At 42.5% G+C, this 20569-nt stretch overlaps 1 protein-coding gene across 4 annotated transcripts in view; it reads right to left on the reverse strand.

The window, feature by feature from the left end:
• The window catches only part of clcn3 (Cl-/H+ antiporter 3), a 155197-nt gene that overhangs the window by 105592 nt on the left and 29036 nt on the right, over positions 1-20569 (reverse strand). Inside the window, exon 1 of one of the 4 annotated variants that reach the window (XM_043703449.2) lies at positions 5964-6151. The exons of 2 other annotated variants lie outside the window; for them this stretch is intronic. In XM_043703449.2, the coding sequence (XP_043559384.2) occupies positions 5964-6048 (85 nt within the window). In that variant the 5' untranslated portion in view covers positions 6049-6151. Of the gene's footprint in view, positions 1-5963; positions 6152-20569 lie in introns of those variants that run through there. One more of the 4 variants, XM_043703476.2, reaches the window with a different exon arrangement.

Below are 20569 nucleotides of genomic sequence, written 5' to 3' on the forward strand. Positions count from 1 at the left end.
CTGCTCTGCCAGATCCAATTTCTAAAACAATAGCTAGATCTTGCTGAAATTAACAACAAATATAATACAAAGCAACTTCTAATTAGGACTTTCCACAAGTACCTAGAGAATTTGTAGAAATTCCTTGAAAAGTATTTTTCAGATTCAACAGTAATGTCTTCAAAGGCAGACTTGTTTACAAACTTCTCTCAAACCTCATTCTAATTGTTCAGTAAATTTTGAAAAAAAATCAATCAATTGGGTTGACTGGAAAGAAGCTCGGACATCAAAAATCATGCTTATCCATTAAGAAGTCAGTGGCCTACACAACTATGTTCATGCAGCAACTATACAAAAAGCAAGTGCGGCCGCACTTGGAATATTGTGTACAGTGCTGGTCGCCCAATGACAGGAAGGATGTGGAAATATTGGAAAAGGTGCAGAGGAGATTTACCAGGATGTTGCCTGGTCTGGAGGGAAGCTCTTACGAGGAAAGGCTGAGAGACTTCAGTCTGTTCTCATTGGAGAGAAGGCGGCTGGGGGGGGGGGGATTTGATAAAGACATACAAGATGATCACAGGATTAGATAGGATTGACAGTGAAAGTCTTTTTCCAGGATGATGATGTCAGCTTGTTCGAGGGGGCATAGCTACAAACTGAAAGGTGATAGATTTAAGACAGATGTCGGAGGCAGGTTCTTTACTCAGAGAATGGTAAGGGCATGGAATGCCCTGCCTGCCAACGTACTTAACTCAGTCATATTCGGGACATTTAAACAATCCTTGGATAAACACATGGATGATGATGGAATAGTGTAGGGGGATGGGCTTAGATTAGTTCACAGGTTGGCGCAACATCGAGGGCCGAACCACCTGTTCTGTGCTGTATTGTTCTATATGTTCTATTTTGAAGATTATTTAGCATTGAAATGGTTCATGTGACACGTTGACCAACTATCCAACGAATAATACCAAGCAGCACAACTCCTAAACTCTTGTCAGCTCTTTGAAGACTATGTATTTTGTTCTAATTGCTTTAGAAACTCTTCACTTCCAAGTGCTTATCCAATATCCATTTGAAAATTACCAATGAAACTGCTTACAATTTCATTTCAAGCAGAGTGTCCCCCCTCAGAACTCACTGAATAAGAAATTACCTTCATCGCCCCTCCTCTTTTGTTCACTAGCAAATTTAATGTGATGGCATTATTAATAGGCAAAAGTAACACTTGAGAGAAACAAAGAAAACTGGAGTGGACACAATAAATCAAGCACAAACTAAAATTATTTCTCGTGGAAAGGAGCTGGCTGGTTTACCCAAAAGACAAAGTTGCAGAAAAAACTTCTGTGAGCATTCTTGTGGGCTGGTACACAATATACATGAATATCACACAAATATATTTTTTAAATCATACAGCATACTGAGCTTTTAATTAATTTTGCAAAGCAGGCAAATTCAGGGACTACTCTGTACATCATAATTTACAACTGGACTGATAAAAGTTAGAAATCAGCAACCATTTATTAGAAACATGAAACATTAAAAGGTCTTGTTTAAAATTCAAAAGATTTTGTAATGTGCATGTCAACACAAAGTAATCCAATTTAACCTCGATGGAGTTTAATGTTTCAAAACAACCATGAAGCTGCTTTAAGCTGTAAGTACAAATCAGAGCTTTGAAGGGTAACGTACAGGAAACATTTAGTGCTAGACCGACTATCAAAGCTCTTCATGCATCTCACAATATACTCATGAAAGAATAAACTGGTCTATATGTAAGGCAGATTTTTCTGTGCACATATTAACACTACTGTATGTTATGCCAGTTTACTACAACTGAATTATCAATAATTCACAGGCTAATTCAGCACTGCTATTTCAATAATCCATATAAGTGTGCTTTCTGAAAGATCGATTACCTGACTCATAATTAATTGAGTATTGAAAGCCATCAGCTTTCTCTGGCTTTCAAACGGAAATAATTCTACTTGAAGCTACAATAACATACTGCCATAGTAGAAGCAAATGTACATTATCCAACACTCGGAAGGTTGTGAGAAGAAACGTTTAAGCTGTTCATTTGCAGCACTTCTAATGAAAAGCAGAGACCAGGATTGCATTAGGTAATATTGGGGCTACTAGTTCCAAGTTTGATTCTTTACACTTCACTCATCTACTGACACAGGTTACACTAAATGTGGAGATGCCCAATAGTAGCTTTCTGTTGGATGAGGAAGGTGCAAACTGGTTGGACAAGGTAACCAATCTACTTTTCAACTTAATAATCAATAAAGAAGTTATATGTACATTTCATATCATCACATATTCAAGATCAAGTAATTTGGTATTTCTTGATTCCAAGATCCCCTCCTCCACTATAATAATTCAACAGAGTTACTGAAAAATAGTTTCTCCATATGTAAATTAGTTACATAACTATTTATTATTTTAAATTATCTTAACATGAAATTGCTGCCAGTGTTCAGCAACAAATCTCTCAAAATACGGATGCACCTCTGTAAGCGTATATGCATGAGATGATTAATTTTCATCCTGGTTTAGTCCTTCTTATTAACGTCATTACTGAAAATCCAACTTGTGTGTCCGACTAAATAAACAAACACTTTCAGGAGCAGTGCTGTCCATTCACATGAGCATCTAAGGCCATTGCTATCTCAGTCTCCATAACAAAGAGCACTCTCTCAATTAAAACTGGAAAAATATGGTGAGAAAGTTTTTATTTGTTCTTGTAACAATCCATCATATTGCACTGCATGCAACACACCTACACCCCTCGTCTCCCGCCACTATCTTGATATCTCCAAGTTGTTGTCCCTATATTTTTGGCACATGATGGCACTACTGTTGATGCCTTTCTAACAATCTACAGAACAGTGCTGACTCTGCTGGACATTTTTGGAAGTTCTTATCACATGAACTCATTTTCAACTGCTTCTCCTCCAGACTCCTGACACTGGTCATCCAACATGTCAATCTTCACAGAACTCTGTTTTGCAATGGCTTGCCAATGTATCCTAATTTTTACTTTTGCTACTTTATGGAGGATAGCCTCCATGTGAAGATACAACTTTGCCCCCACATCAAAGTGTGATGGGCACTCCGAAAAATACTGTCGTCACAGATTGATGTTGCTGCAGAAGGTAATTTGGTGAAAATGCAGTCAAATATATATTTCCCTCTTGGTCATGTTTGACTTGAGATTTTACTATAAATCTTTTGATATAAATTCTGTGTCTTATGATCCCCTTCCAAAGCCACCTCATGAAGGAGCAGTGCTCTGAAAGCTAGTGCTTCCAAACAAAGCTGTCGGAATATGTATGACTTTTAACTTTTTGTTTTGATATAGGCATAGCAGAATATTTAATAATCCTGCAAAACACAATCATATAATGAGTTGTATCGGTAAAAGCAATAAATCAAGCAGTAAATATTAGTATATAAAAGTAACCAGCTGGTGTTACACTAAGTCAAGACACTACTCCAGCATGATCAATGGAAAAAGAAAGTAGGTAGAGGAAAGAAATTAGTATAATTGTGTTCTTAGGTGACTTTGTGCTTTAATATTTTCTCAGGTCACTGAAAAAGATTGCATGGCTCACAATCTCTTGTTGTCACGATGTCGAAACAGTGTACACCATTCATACTCTAAAACTAACAGTAACCTCTAACATCCACACTCATGCACTTAAATGAGAGAATCCAAAAATGGCCTGCAAATGATTTTCCTTCCTTGTTCAAGATGCTCTGTTCTATCCTCACAAATGGAAACTCGTATAAAATCAATGAACTGACCTGAAATTCCACTTCCCTTGCACTATTCATTCTATTATAACCCTTAACATATGGCATTTCTTTGAAGGATGCAATCAGAATTTTAAAGTCTAAGACATAATTACTGCTGATCTATTATAAATTCAAGTTCATCATAATCAAAAAGAATATCCACTGAACGTATATAGAAAGCCTACATTTCAAACTATTTGAATGGGAAGACTATTTTGTGGCTTCAAGATAAATTAGATCGCATATACTGGTGTGATCCTTATCAAAATATAATCACCCCTATATTCCAACAAAGGCATTCATTAGCTTTTATGTCAGTTTTTTAACCAATAGAAAATATACAAGTTAGAAAACTGAACAGAACTTACATTGGCACACACTTTTGATTCAAGGTAATGGGAGTAAGGGCACGCAATTAAATAATTGCTCCCTCGTACTTACCAAAACTTTAGTAAGGCCTGATGTAATAGGAATAAAAAGTAACCTACAACTCTTATTCAAGGAAGGATCAAAGTCCTTCCTTGACTCATCTAGTCTGTAAAGCCATAGTCACAGGCAAACAAACCATGACAAATATTTGGTTTTATGAAGAAACTTTTATAAAAGCAGTATATGTTACAAAATAAGTGGGGAGTGGCACCTCATGATTCTTACGCTGGTGCTGCAATGGCAACCAATCAACATTTTGCACGTCAGATACTAATGTACTTGAATATCTGTTTGTAAAAAAACTTTTGTTTCAATTAATTAACCGATCAATCATTACTTCAAAGGAAACATTTTAAATTCCATAAATTAACAGAATTATGCTTATCCAAACGTTGATACTGTACAACAAAGGTCTGAAAGAATCACGCAGAAAACAGTATTTAGTTCAACTGATATATGGCCCAATTCTGCCACTAACATTCAAAACTCAGCACAGGAAAAGATTGCTGCAAACAAAAATATAATGTTTGCATACTCGAGGGAAATAAAATAACCAAATAAAACATCAACCATTGAAGAAATGCAGAAAATACCAAAAAGCTTCTTAGAATAATCAGAAAACAGCATGCTGGTGGAAAATAACAAAACCAAAAAACAATCTATTTCTCTTCCCATTGTTAGCATTGAACTGTTCAGCATATTGCAGGTCAATAAACTGGATCACTGAAATGTGACATCAAATTTATTGTAAGTTTCTCTAAATGAAAGAGGCAGACATGCAGTTTGAGTACATGAACAGGAGTACATGCTATTCATCAAATAGAAGATTTTCTCCACTACAATAAAGCATGAAAAACGAATAGTGTCAAGATCTGAACTTTACAATGCATCATGCCTTGAACCATAAATAACTATTGTTAAGTCACCATATGCTGCAAACAAGGCTGCGTCATTTGTACCGGAGCAGTTTTGAATTAACCCTGCATAAATCCGCAATATCAAGCTAAGAATGATGCTGCTTATGCGTCATTAAAAAAAAGAATTAACAGAGGGAGAAAAACTGCATGACTCTAGTAGGCACACCTTGTACTGCAACTACGAACTGAATTCTTAACCTCTGGAATGAAACCAAGATTCATTGCTGTGGGGGAGGTGGAATGAGGAGAGAGAAAGACTGAGCTTCAGTGCGAAGATTAATACGTAACACTGGATTTCTTTGTGAAACAGTTTCAGTCCAGTGTTTAAAATGCCTTACACTGAACACAATTTAAAACAACAGCACATTATTAATATTAATTAGGACATATGTCACAAAGACTTTTCATGTTTTTAATATATATTTTACACACATACATATATCCTTACAAATATTTATATCACAGTGAAATTTCTTATCTGACATGTTAAATTTCATCTAGAGGATTCATTTAAGCAGAAAGTGTTGAAGAATTAAAGCAGCATCTGTCTATATTACCTACAGTACAGATGGTGTCACTAACTGACCAGCGTGATCTGTTAGGACTAAACCATTCACAATATCAAAATGGGAATCTGTAGAAGCAGAAAGGCAAAGGAATGTGAAAATAATTCTAATTGAAAAACAAAACAAAGCTATCAAAATGGATCAGTAGAACAGTAAGAATCTTAAAGTCTGACACTCCTTCAAAACAAGGGTATCATACTACCTTTCAAGTGCACCTTCCCTCGTTTACTAAAGACCAGCGATAAATAGCCTTGGAAATAGTACTCACCCCTTTTATGCATCTCTTGCAAAGGAATAGAGTCTCTCCCACCACCACCATCATAAGGTAAGTAAGGGTCAGATGGCATATCCATATGATATCAAGAAGTTAGTTGAACTGCAAATTTGTCACATTACTCTCTCAACCTGCACAGCAGCAGAGCTGCCATGTTTGCTCAGCAAAAGACAGACTGTGTTTGCATGCAGCCTGGTGCACAAAGCTGATCCTATGATAGGCTATGTAAGCAACAGGAAACTGATGCAAGCAACAGGAAATTGCTGTTATGTTGCTACTGGTTACCAGCTCTGACACAGAAGCTTAACAGCAGACTAAATGCACTGCCAGCTAATCTTTTTGAAGGTGACAGCTCCAATTTAGGTAGGTAACCTTTTCCTAAATAGTGGAGAACTAACATTCTACTGTCAAAAGAATGATATTACTAAATACACAGAAAAACCTTGTTTAACTCAATTTCATTATGGCCCTGACTTATAAAAACTAATAGCTCGAGAAAAAAAGAAAGATTGAAAAAAAAGGGAAAGATGAAGTTAGAAACAGAAAGAAAAGCATGTCATGAAAATTTTATGAAGTGTGTCAGGATGTATCACAGCCAAGGAACACAAGGCAAATGACCATATATTGTGGTCTGCGAAGATAACCTTCAAAATCTGGAAAATCTTTCCAAAACTATGATTCATATGCCAAGTCTAAAGCATGAGCTGCCACTTTGAAATGTGGAAAAATATAACACTGCTAATTCAAATTAAAGCAACAGAACATAGAGTCATAGAGATGTACAGCATGGACACAGACCCTTCAGTCCAACCCGACCAGATATCTCAACTCAATCTAGTCCCACCTGCCATGATGTGTGATTTCTGCAACGTACCTTGAATTGCAATCCAAATATTTTAAAAACCATCAAATTCACTGTCCATGGTATTCATGATAAAGAATACTTTGAATTTACTGAATCACTGCGTCATCATCATAAAGATCTCACCCAGATCAGATGAGGTGTTTTAGATTTCAGAATAATCCCTCTACATCAAATCATCATCCTTTAGATCCAATGAATTGAATATACTATAGTTTTCAAATCATCTGTTGGGGCAGCATGGTGGCTCAGTGGTTAGTACTGCTGCCTCACAGCACCAGGGACCCAGATTTGATTCCAATCTCAGAGGACTGTCTGTGTGGAATTTGCACATTCTCCCCTTGTCTGCATGATGCTCAGAGTGCTCCGGTTTCCTCCCACAATGCAAAGATGCGCAGGTTAGATGAATTGACCACGCTAAATTGCCCAGTGTTCAGGGATGTGCAAGGCTAGGTGCATTAGTCAGAAATAAATATGGGACAATAGCTTAGGGGAATGGGTCTGGGTGGGTTACTGTTGTTGGGCCTAAGGGCCTGTTTCCACTCTGTAGGGATTCCATATGATATCATATGATATCAGTAGTGTGCATTCATCTTTTTTAATTTGTTCATGAGAAGTGAACATCACTGGCTCGGTTAGTATTTATTACCAATCCTGAATTGCCTGAAAAGCAGTTAAAAGTCAACCGCATTCCTGAGTCTGGAGTCACACATGGACCAGTAAGGACAGTAGACTTCCTTGCCGAAAGGACATGATATGGAGGTGCCAATGTTGACTAGGGTAGACCAAGTCACAGAACACCAGGCTATAGTCCAACAGGTTTATTTGAAATCACAAGCTTTCGGAACGCATCCCCTTCATCAGGTGAAGTGAGTGAACATCAATCGAGGTACCACATGTACTTCAACACTGAAAATTGTTCCCCGCCTATCAACCAATCACCTATTCCAATCTTCATGGACATGATCCTTGAATAGGTTGGTCAAAGCACACATGCAAAGGTTGAATGACAGATGTTAGCCCTCCTGATATAACTGCAGCTTGGGTGTTATTTCTTCACAAGTTGTTTCCCACGTTAGTGTTCTTTACGTAGAGTCATAGAGATGTACAGCATGGAAACAGACGCTTCGGTCCACTCATCCATGCCGAACAGATGTCCCAACCCAATCTAGTCCCACCTGCCAGCACCTGGCCCTTATCCGTCCAAACTCTTCCTATTCATATACCCATCCAAATACCTTTTAAATGTTTCAATTGTACCAGCCTCCACCATGTTCTCAGGCAGCTCATTCCATATACGTACCACCCACTGCGTGAAAAAGTTGCCCCTTAGGTTTCTTTTGTATCTTTTCCCTCTCACCCCAAACCTATGCCCTCTAGTTCTGGGCTCCCCCACTGCAAGGAAATTACCTCGTCGATTATCCTATCCATGCCCCTCATGATTTTATAAACTTCTATCAGGTCACCCCCTAAGCCTTCGAGTCTCCAGGGGAAACAGGCCGAATCTATTCAGCCTCTCCCGATAGCTCAAATCCTCCAACCTTGGCAACATCCTTGCAAATCTTTTCAGAACCCTTTCAAGTTTCACAACATCTTTCCGATATTCCAACAGTGGCCTAACCAATGTCCTGAACAGCCACAACATGACCTCCCAACTCCCGTACTCAATACTCTGACCGATAAAGGAAAGCATACCAAATGCCTTCTTCACTATCTGTGACTCTACTTTCAAAGAGCTATGAACCTGCACGCCAAGGTCTCTGTTCAGTAACACTCCCTAGGACCTTACCATTAAGTGTATAACGCATCAGGCGACCGAATCAACACGGACATCTACTACAAACCGACCGACTCCCACAGCTACCTGGACTACACCTCCTCCCATCCTGCCCCCTGCAAAAACGCCATCCCATTCTCCCAATTCCTTCGACTCCGCCGCATCTGCTCCCAGGAGGACCAGTTCCAAAAACGCACATCCCAGATGGCCTCCTTCTTCAAGGACCGCAATTTCCCCCCCGACGTGATCGACGATGCCCTCCACCGCATCTCTTCCACTTCCCGACCCTCCGCCCTTGAACCCCGCCCCTCCAACCGCCACCAGGACAGAACCCCACTGGTCCTCACCTACCACCCCACTAACCTCCATGTACAGCGCATCATCCGCCGTCATTTCCGCCACCTCCAAACGGACCCCACCACCAAGGATATATTTCCCTCCCCTCCCCTATCAGCATTCCGTAAAGACCACTCCCTCCGTGACTCCCTCGTCAGATCCACAACCCCCACCAACCCAACCTCCACTCCCGGCACCTTCCCCTGCAACCGCAGGAGGTGCAAGACTTGCGCCCACACCTCCCCTCTCACCTCCCTCCAAGGCCCCAAAGGAAACTTCCATATCTGCCACAGATTCACCTGTACCTCCACACATATCATCTATTGCATCCTCTGTACCCGATGTGGCCTCCTCTATATTGGGGAGACAGGCCGCCTACTTGCGGAGCGTTTCAGAGAACACCTCTGGGACACCCGGACCAACCAACCCAACCACCCTGTAGTTCAACATTTCAATTCCCCCTCCCACTCCACCAAGGATATGCAGGTCTTTGGACTCCTCCATCGTCAGACCATAGCGAAACGACGGTTGGAGGAAGAACGCCTCATCTTCCGGCTAGGAACCCTCCAACCACAAGGGATGAACTCGGATTTCACCAGTTTCCTCATTTCCCCTCCCCCCAGCCTGTCTCAGTCAAATCCATCAAATTCAGCACCGCCTCCCTAACCTGCAATCTTCTTCCCGACCTCTCCGCCCCCACCCCAATCTGTCCTATCACCCTCACCTTGACCTTTTTCCACCTATCACATTTCCGACGCCCCTCCCCCAAGTCCCTCCTCCCTATCTTTTATCTTAGCCTGCTGGACAAACTTTCCTCATTCCTGAAGAAGGGCTAATGCCCGAAACGTCGATTCTCCTGTTCCCTAGATGCTGCCTGACCTGCTGCGCTTCTCCAGCAACACATTTCCATCATTAAGTGTATAAGACCTGCTAAGATTTGCTTTTCCAAAATGCAGCACCTCACATTTATCTGATTTAAACTCCATCTGCCACTTCTCAGCCCATTGGCCCATCTGATCAAGATCCCACTGTAATGTGAAGTAACTTTCTTCGCTGTCCACTACACCTCCAATTTTGCTGTCATCTGCAAACTTACTAACTATACCTCTTTCGCTCACATCCAAATCATTTATATAAATGAAGTAGTAGTGGACCCAACACCGATCCTTGTGGCACTCCACTGGTCACAGGCCTCCAGTCTGAAAAACAACCCTCCTCCAACACCACCCTCTGTCTTTTACTTTTGAGTTCTGTATCCAAATGGCGAGTTCACCCTGTATTCCATAACATCTAACCTTGCTCACCAATCTCCCATGGGGAACGTTGTCAAATACCTTATTGAAGTCCACATAGATCACATCAACCACTTTGCCCTCAATAATCCTCTTTGTTACTTCTTCAAAAAACTCCATCAAGTTTGTGAGACATGATTTCCCACGCGCAAAGCCATGTTGACTATCCCTAATCAGTCCTTGCCTTTCCAAATACATGTACATCCTGTCCCTCAGGATTCCCTCCAACAACTTGCCCACCATCGACGTCAGGCTCACTGGTCTACAGTTTCCTGGCTTGTCCTTACCACCTTTCTTAAACAGTGGCACCGCGTTAGCCAACCTCCAGCCTTCCAGCACCTCACCTGTGACTATCAATAATACAAATCTCTCAGTAAGAGGCGCAACAATCACTTCCCATCTTTCCAGAGTCTAGGATGCACCTGATCAAGTCCCAGAGATTTATCCACTTTTATGCATTTCAAGACATTCAGCACTTCCTCCTGTGTAATATGGATATTTTTCAAGATGTCACCATCTATTTCCCTACATTCTATGTTTTCCAAGTCCTTTTCCACGGTAAGACTGACACAAAATTCTGGTTTAGTATCTGCCCCGTCGCCTGCAGCTCCATACAAAGGCTGCCTTGTGATCTTTGAGGGACCCTATTCTCTCCCTAGTTACCCTTTTGTTCTTAATGCATTTGTAAAATCCCTTTGGATTCTTCTCAACTCTACTTGCCAAAGCTATCTCATGTCCCTTTTCTGCCCTCCTGATTTCTCTCTTAAGTATACTCCTACTGCCTTTATACTCTAAGGATACACTCGATCTATCCTGTTTATACCTGACACATGCTTCCTTCTTTTTCTTAACCAAGCCCTCAATTTTTTTTAAGTAATCCAGCATTCCCTAAACCTATCAGCCTTTCCTATCAACCGAATTGGAATGTACTGTCTCTAGCCTCTCATTACCTCATTTCTGAAGGCTTCCCATTTTCCAGCCGTCCCTTTACCAGCGAACATCTGCCCCCAATCAGCTTTCGAAAGTTCTTGCCTACTACTGCCAAAATTGGCCTTCCTCCAATTTAGAACTTCAACTTTTAGATCTGGTCTATTTTTTTCCATTACTATTTTCAATCTAATAGAATTATGGTCGCTGGCCCCGAAGTGCTCCCCCACTCTCACCTCAGTCACCTACCTGGTCTGATTTCCCAAGAATAGGTCAAGTTTTACACCTTCTCAAGTAGGTACATCGACATACTGAATCAGAAAATTTTCACACACTTAAATTCCTCTCCATCGAAATCCTGAACACTATGGCAGTTCCAGTCTATGTTTGGAAAGTGAAAGTTATAACCACCCTATTATTCTTACAGATAGCTGAAATCTCCTTACAAATTAGTTTCTCAATTTCCCTCTGACTATTAGGGGGTCTATAATACAATCCCAATTAGGTGATCAACCCCTTCTTGTTTCTCAGTTCCACCCAAATAACTTCCCTGGATGTATTTCCGGGAATATCCTCCTTCAATACAGTTGTAATGCTATCCCTAAACAAAAATGCCATTTCCCCCTCCTCTCTTTCTATCCTTCCTGTTGCATTTGTATCCTGTACATCCCTGAGCCATGTTCTGTAATTGCTATGATATCCCAGTCCCATGTTCCTAACCATGCCCTGAGTTCATCTACCTTCCCTGTTAGGCCTCTTGCATTGAAATAAATGCAGTTTAATTTATAAACCCTATCTTGTTCTCTGCTTTGTCCCTGCCTGCCCTGACTGTTTGACTCACCTTTGTTCTTAACTGTACCAGTCTCAGATTGATTTATTTCCTTACTATCTCCCTGGGTCCCAGCCCCGCACCTTACTAGTTTAAATCCTCCCGAGCAGCTCTAGCGAAACTCCCTTCCAGTATTAGTCCCCTTCCAATTTCGGTGCAATCCGTCCTTCTTGTACAGGTCACATCTGTCCCAAAAGAGATTCCACTGATCCAAAAATGTGAATCCTTCTCCCACACATCAGTTCCTCAGCCATGCATTCAGCTGCTCTATCCTCCTAATCCTGCCCTCACTAGCTCGTAGCACCGGGAGTAATCCAGATATTACTACACTCGAGGACCTCATTTTAAATTCCTGCCTAACTCTGTAATCTCCCTTCAGAATCTCAACCTTTTCCCTTCCTATGTCGTTGGTTTCAATGTGTACAATGACCTCTTACTGGCCCCTCTCCCCCGTGAGAACATTCCACACCCTCTCTGAGACAGCCTTGCTCCAGGTACCAGGGAAGCAACACACCATTCTGATTTTTTGCTACTGGCCACAGAAACATCTGTTTGTACCTCAGACTAGAGAGTCCCCTTACACAATTGGTCTCTTGGAACCCAACGTACCTCTCATTACATTAGAGCCGGTCTCTGTACCAGAAACATGGCTGTTCGTGCTACGTTCTCCTGAGAATCCTTCACCCACTACATTTTTCAAAACAACATACTTGTTTGAAATGGGGATAGCCATAGAAGACTCCTGCACTACCTGCCTACCCATCTTACCTTTCCTAGAGTTAAGCCATCTATGTGACTGTATCTGAGACTTCCCCTCTTCCTATAACTGCCATCCATCACATCCCCTTGCATTTATAAATTCCTCACTGCCTCTAACTGCCTATCCAACTAATCCATTCGATTGGATAGGAGTCGCAACCAACAGCACTATTGCAGATATGATCTTCAGTAATCCGTAAACTCTTCTTAAACTCCCACATCCGCCAAGAAGAGCATATTACTCTACTAAGGGCCATTTTACTTCTTTCAATCTACAGACCCAGAAAATAGCACTGTCTTATTCCTCTACGTGCATGGAATGAGCTGCCAGAGGAAGTGGTGGAGGCTGGTACAATTGCAACATTTAAGATGCATTTGGGTGTGTATATGAATAGGAAGGGTTTGGAGGTATATGGGCCGGGTGATGGCAGGTGGGACTAGATTGGGTTGGGATATCTGGTCGTCATGGATGGGTTGGACCAAAGGGTCTGTTTCAATGCTGTACATCTCGAGGACTCTATGACAAAAGATTGCTCCAGGTTAAATTAATACTTATGGCTTATATTTTAAGTTTAATCAAGAGACATAGCTTAATAAAACATATGATCAAGAAATGATCAACTCTACTCACTACTACAGACTTATTTTAAGACCATGCTTAAACTCCGCTTAACTGCTTCTGTGCTATGACCTCTCCCAAATAGGTTCCTCCAAGATCAGTTGTGAATTTCACTGTTTTTTTAATTTTCCCAGACACACTCCTCCGCCCAGCAATACATGAATTCATCAGTAAAGGCAGTAACTGCTAACTCTGTCAGTTAGCAATGTGGGTTTCTTTCTCTCTCTCCCTCTCTCTTTCTTGCACCATGTGCTTCCTGTAGGCCACTGAGATGCCTGTTCCATAATATTAATGTGACATAATGCATACTTTTTATAGTTGGCCAACACGGTTGACAAAGTACCCCAGAGCCCTCTCGTCTTACCACTCCATTGGTCATAACTGTAAAATATTTAAATTTGCTAAAATGAGCATAAAAAAACCTTCAAATCATTAACAAAATTGATTTTTTTAAATTTCAAAAGTTGTCAAAAGATCCAAATCTGATTAAGATGGTGTGAAGCATATATTTTCATCCTAAATAACCGAATGCACATGCACTTTCTCCAAAGATAAATTTTGAAACGAAAAAACAAAAAACACTTCAGCCTAAGTAATGAAGGAAAAAAGATATGAAGTGTCCCACATTATTTTATCTGGTATGTTTGCACATGCAGACAGGTGTCACTGGACACAGACTAGTCAATGGGATTCAAATGCAGCTAACTCAAGCAATGAAACCTTTAGAACATAGAACAATACAGCACAGAACAGGCCCTTCGGCCCACGATGATGTGCTGCACATTTGTCCTAGCTTAAGCACCTATCCATGTACCTATCCAATTGCCGCTTAAAGGTCACCAACGATTCTGACTCTGCCACTCCCACAGGCAGCGCATTCCATGCCCCCACCACTCTCTGGGTAAAGAACCTACCCCTGATATCCCCCCTATACCTTCCACCCCTCACCTTAAATTTATGTCCCCTTGTAACACTCTGTTGTACCCAGGGAAAAAGTGTCTGACTGTTTACTCTATCTATTCCCCTGGTCATCTTATAAACCTCTATCAAGTCACCCCTCATCCTTCGTCGTTCCAATGAGAAAAGGCCTAGCACTCTCAACCTATCCTCGTACGACATATTCCCCATTCCAGGCAACATCCTGGTAAATCTCCTCTGCACCCTCTCCAAAGCTTCCACATCTTTCCTAAAATGAGGCGACCAGAACTGCACACAGTACTCCAAACGTGGCCTTACCAAGGTCCTGTACAGCTCAACATCACTTCACAACTCTTGAATTCAATCTCTCTGCGAATGAACGCTAATACACCATAGGCCTTCTTACAAGCTCTATCCACCCTGAGTGGCAACTTTCAAAGAGCTATGAACATCGACCCCAAGATCCCTCTGCTCCTCCACCTTACTAAGAACCCTACCGTTAACCCTGTATTCCGCATTCTTATTTGTCCTCCCAAAATGGACAACCTCACACTTGACACGGTTGAACTCCATCTGCCACTCCTCAGCCCAAATCTGCATCATATCTAAGTCCCTTTGCAGCCAACAACAGCCCTCCTCACAACTCCACCAATCGTCGTATCGTCTGCAAATTTACTGACCCACCCTTCGACTCCCTCTTCCAAGTCATTAATAAAAACTACAAACAGCAGAGGACCCAGAACTGATCCCTGCGGAACTCCACTTGTAACTGGGCTCCAGGCTGAATATTTACCATCTACCACCACTCTGACTTCGACCGGTTAGCCAGTTCTCTATCCAACTGGCCAAACTTCCCACTATCCCATGCCTCCTGACTTTCCGCATAAGCCTACCATGGGGAAACCTTATCAAATGCCTTACTAAAATCCATGTATTCTACATCCACTGCTCTACCCTCAATCCACATGCTTGGTCACCTCCTCAAAGAATTCAATAAGACTTGTAAGGCAAGACCTATCTGTCACAAATCCATGCTGGCTGTCCCTAATCAAGCAGTGCCTTTCCAGATACTCATAAATCCTATCCCTCAGTACCCTTTCCATTATTTTGCCTACGACCGAAGTAAGACTAACTGGCCTGTAATTCCCGGGATTATCCCTATTCACTTTTTTGAACAGGGGCACAACATTCGCCACTCTCCAGTCCCCTGGCACCACCCCCATTGACAGTGAAGACGAAAAGATCATTGCCAATGGTTCTGCAATTTCCTCTCTTGCTTCCCACATAATCCTAGAATATATCCCGTCAGGCCCGGATGACTTGTCTATCCTCAAGTTTTTCAAAATGCCCAACACATCTTCCTTCCTAACAACTATCTCCTCTAGCTTGCCAGTCCGTTTCATACTCTCCTCTTCAACAATACGGTCCCTCTCATTTGTAAATACTGAAGAAAAGTACTCATTCAAGACCTCTCCTATCTCTTCCGACTCAATACACAGTCTCCCACTATTGTCCTCGATCGGACCTACCCTTGTTCTCGTCATTCTCATGTTTCTCATATACGCATAAAAGGCCTTGGGGTTATCCTTGATTCTACCCGCCAAAAGATTTTTCATGCCCTCTCTTAGCTCTCCTAATCCCTTTCTTCAGCTCCCGCCTGGCTATCCTGTATCCCTCCAACGCTCTGTCTGAACCTTGTTTCCTCAACCTTATGTAAGCCTCCTTCTTCCTCTTTACAAGACATTCAACCTCCCTCGTCAACCAAGGTTCCCTCACACGACCATTTCTTTCCTGTCTGACAGGTACATACATATCAAGGACACGTCGTATCTGTTCCTTGAAAAAGTTCCATATTTCAACAACATCCTTCCCTGACAGCCTGTGCTCCCAATTTATGCTCCTCAGATCCTGTCTTGCAGCATCATATTTACCCTTCCCCCAATTGTAAAAACTGCGCTGTTGCACGCACCTATCTCTCTCCATAACCAAGGTGAAAGTCACAGAATTGTGGTCACCATCACCAAAATGCTCACCTACTAACAAGCCCATCATTTGTCCCGGTTTGTTACCAAGTACGAAATCCAATATGGCCTCCCCTCTGGTCGGACAATCTACATACTGTTAGAAAAGCTTCCTGGACACACTGCACAAACACAGCCCCGTACAATCTACTTGATCTAAAGAGCTTCCAATCAATATTTGGGAAGTTGAAATCGCCCATGACTACTACCCTGTGGCTTCTGCGCCTTTCCAAAATCTGTTTCCCAATCTGTTTCTCCACATCTCTGCTGCTATTGGGGGGCTTATAGTAAACACCCAACAAGGTGACTGCTCCTTTCCTATTTCTGACTTCAGCCCATACTACCTCCAAAGGCAGATCCCCCTCGAACTGCCTTTCTGCAGCTGTTATACCATTTCTAATTAGCAACGCCAGCCTCCCTCCTTTTTTACCACCCCCCCTAATCTTACTGAAACATCTGTAGCCAGGAACCTCCAACAACCATTCCTGTCCCTCTTCTATCCACGTTTCCGTGATGGCCACAACATCGTAGTCCCAAGTACCGATCCACGCCTTAAGTTCACCCACTTTATTTCTGATACTCCTTGCGTTGAGTATACACACAGCAGACAGCTGAAACTGACAACCGGAAGCGGCAGGGACAGGCCACTATAAATGCCGGAGGAAACACCACAGAAGCGCTTCACAGGAGGCTCCCAAGCACTGAGGATGTCACCTAGACAGGGGACGAAACGTTTGCAACAAAAACTTCCAGCTCGGCGAACAGAACCACAGCAACACTTGAGCCCATCTCTGTGTCTGCAAGTATTCCGTCAGTGCTACCTTCTCCACAGCCTCCCTACATTCTTGGGCATCCTGAAAAACAGCTAACCTACTTGCTGGATTACAAGTCCGGATCCCATCCCCCTGCCAAATTAGTTTAAACCCCCCCACCTCAGAGTGCTAGCAAACCTATCTCCCAGGATATTGGTGCCCTTCTGGTTCAGGTGCAACCCATCCTGCTTGCACAGGTCCCACATTCCCCAGAATGCAGTCCAATTGTCCAAATACCTGAAGCCCTCCCTCCTACACCATCATTGCAGCCACGTGTTCAACTGCACTCTCTCCCTATTCCTTGCCTCACTGTCACGTGGCACTGGCAACAACCCAGAGATGACGACTCTGTCCGTCCTTGCTTTTAGCTTCCAGCTTAACTCCGAGCTCCTGAATGACCTCCCCACCCCTCTTCCTACCTATGTCGTTGGTGCCAATGTGCACCACGACTTCTGGCTGCACACCCTCCCCCTTAAGGATTCTGAAGACACGGTCCGAGGCGTCTCAGACCCTGGCACCCGGGAGGCAACAAACCATCCGAGAGTCTCGCCCATGTCCACAAAACCGCCTGTCTGTCCCTCTAACTATAGAATCTCCTATAACTAGCGCTCTCCACCTCCCCCACTTTCCCTTCTGAGCCTCAGAGCCGGACCTCGTGTCAGAGACCCGGTCACTGCAGCTTACCCCTGCTAGGCCATCTCCCCCAACAGTATCCAAAGTGGTATACTTATTGTTGAGGGGAACGACCACAGGGAATCCCTGCACTGCCTGCTTCCTCCCCTTCCTACCTCTAACTGTTACCCAGCTACCTCTGTTCTCTGGCATAACTATGTCCCTGTAGCTTCTACATATCACCCCCTCAGCCTCTCTAATAATCCTCAGTTCATCCAACTCCAGCTCCAGTTCCCTAACGCGGTCTATGAGGAGCTGGAGCTGGCTGCACTTCCTACAGGTGAAGACGGCAGGAGCATCGGTGGTCACCCATACCTCAAACATCCTGCAGGAGGAACATTCCACTGCCTGCGCTGCCATAACTCTACACTTAGTGTTCTTGTTTTGGAGACTAAGTAACTTACCTGTTCAGCCGACTGAGTCCTTTTTTTTTTAGGAAAGAGGAGGAGGGAGGGTGGGAGACACTACACGTGTAGTGTTTCGGGTTCCTTCTCCACTCAAACTTCTTACCTTACCAGGAGCCTCTGTTGACGACTTCCAGGTTCCCGCTCCTAGTTGAAAAAAAACACAGACTGCGAAAAGAAAAACGTTGATTTAAACTAGTCTCTGCTTACCTTCCGGCTCCCCTCTCTGTGCGCCCGCTGTAGCAATGAGGAACAACAGCTGCTTCAGTTTTCAGATCTCATGAGACTCAAGAGATTTTCTTAGAAAGGTGGCAAGGAGGCTGCACTGGGAGTTGGGGGCAAGAAAAGAACACCTTGTCTCTTCAAAAGGCTACACTTCAATGAATTCCAAATAGTATCAAAATAGCCACAGCTCCTGACAGCAATAAACTCAGACATGTGACTGCCGTTAAGTCCAAGTCAGGTGTAGAATTCCAGAAAATCCAGCAGTTCCACACATAATGAACATTTACTTACTTAAAAATATCTAATTTCCAAAAAGTGATTTTGGGAAAACAAGTTATCACACAAACGCCGTGTAGAAACCTATAGATGGAAAACAAAAATCCAGGTCTCCACTCAGTACTCCAAATGAACCAACTTTCATAAACCTTTAGATGTGTCCTTAAAAAAAAATCAATAGAAGTATCTTCATAATATAGTACTCCTTGCTCCATGTTCTTCCTTCTCAAAATAACCATTTAATTCTTTTCTGAAAGCTTAGATAGAATCTGTTTTCACCACACACTCAGGCGATACATTCCAGAACCCAAGAACTCACTTCTGCCTCTTTTCATTTTTACTTAACTCTGTGCCCCTTATTCCTTTTGCATGTGAAGACAATGCCTCTCCATTGACTCTCTCCAGATTTGTCATAACTTTTAATGCTTCAAGGACCTTTTTCTTCCTCTTTTAAAAATTTCTGTTATACTGCTGTGTCATTATAAGCAATTAGAAATCTGTGTCAGTATAAGCATATAACCTTAATTAAATATTAAAAAGGAATTAAAAATAGTCTATGGTTTACATAGCTGAAAATGTGTTGCTGGAAAAGTGCAGCAGGTCAGGCAGCATCCAAGGAGCAGGAGAATCGACGTTTCGGGCATGAGCCCTTCTTCAGGAATGAGGAAAGAAATCGGAGTTCAGAACTCAGACTTCTCCAATTTCCTCATTTCCCCTCCCCCCCACCTTGTCTCAGTCCCAACCCTCAAACTCAGCACCACCTTCCTAACCTGCAATCTTCTTCCTGACCTCTCCGCCCCCACCCCTACTCCAGCCTATCACCCTCACCTTAACCTCCTTCCACCTATCGCATTTCCAACGCCCCTCCCCCAAGTCCCTCCTCCCTAACTTTTATCTTAGCCTGCTGGACACACTTTCCTCAATCCTGAAGAAGGGCCCATGCCCGAAACATCGATTCTCCTGCTCCTTGGATGCTGCCTGACCTGCTGCACTTTTCCAGCAATACATTTTCAGCTCTTACCTCCAGCATCTGCAGTCCTCACTTTCTCCTCTATGTTTTACATATTCTAATTATACTACCTGCTGCACAATTTGTAATAATCATTGCGTCAGAAATGCAATGGGTGTTGTTCTGAAGCTGTATAGGTGTACTGTACCTTTAAGAGAGAGGAAGCTAGCAAGGACTGACTCAAAGCACAGAGTGCACTGAACAATGTAAAAATATAACATTTGATTGAAACAAATAGCTGGAGCTGTGTTGCCATGGAACAAAAACTAATTCAAATTCAGCCAGGTAAAATTATGCCCCAGATACAGAAATCCAATCGAATTTGAATTTTACTGCTTGGAATGACATGATACTAATGAAATGATCCAAAGTTTTGGGGTATAAAACTGGATATTTTGAACAATTAGGAGGAGAACTGCCAAGCACCAACAAGTATAGACTGCTAGTCAAATAGCTCTCTGAAAGGTACCTGTCCATAAGAAAAGTTGTGCTCCAGAAGACTGAAATGTGATTTTTGTTTTGTAAATCTTAATTAGGGAATTTTTATTAAAATTGGACCAGTATTCGAGAGTAAAAGGGGAGGTAAAAGATAGATTTAAGAGAAAGGCGCTGTACATAATTGTGATTTTAATGCTCTCTTTTGGACTTAAATAATAAAATTGTTCCTGTGGTTCTGTTCGCCGAGCTGGAAGTTTTTGTTGCAAACGTTTCGTCCCCTGTCCAGGTGACATCCTCAGTGCTTGGGAGCCTCCTGTGAAGCGCTTCTGTGATGTTTCCTCCGGCATTTATAGTGGCCTGTCCCTGCCGCTTCCGGTTGTCAGTTTCAGCTGTCCGCTGTAGTGGCCGGTATATTGGGTCCAGG

The sequence above is a fragment of the Chiloscyllium plagiosum genome, unplaced genomic scaffold, assembly GCF_037043375.1.
Source record: "Chiloscyllium plagiosum isolate Xiang-an unplaced genomic scaffold, Cpla_swu_hap1 HiC_scaffold_2, whole genome shotgun sequence".
Taxonomy (NCBI): Eukaryota; Metazoa; Chordata; class Chondrichthyes; order Orectolobiformes; family Hemiscylliidae; genus Chiloscyllium; species Chiloscyllium plagiosum.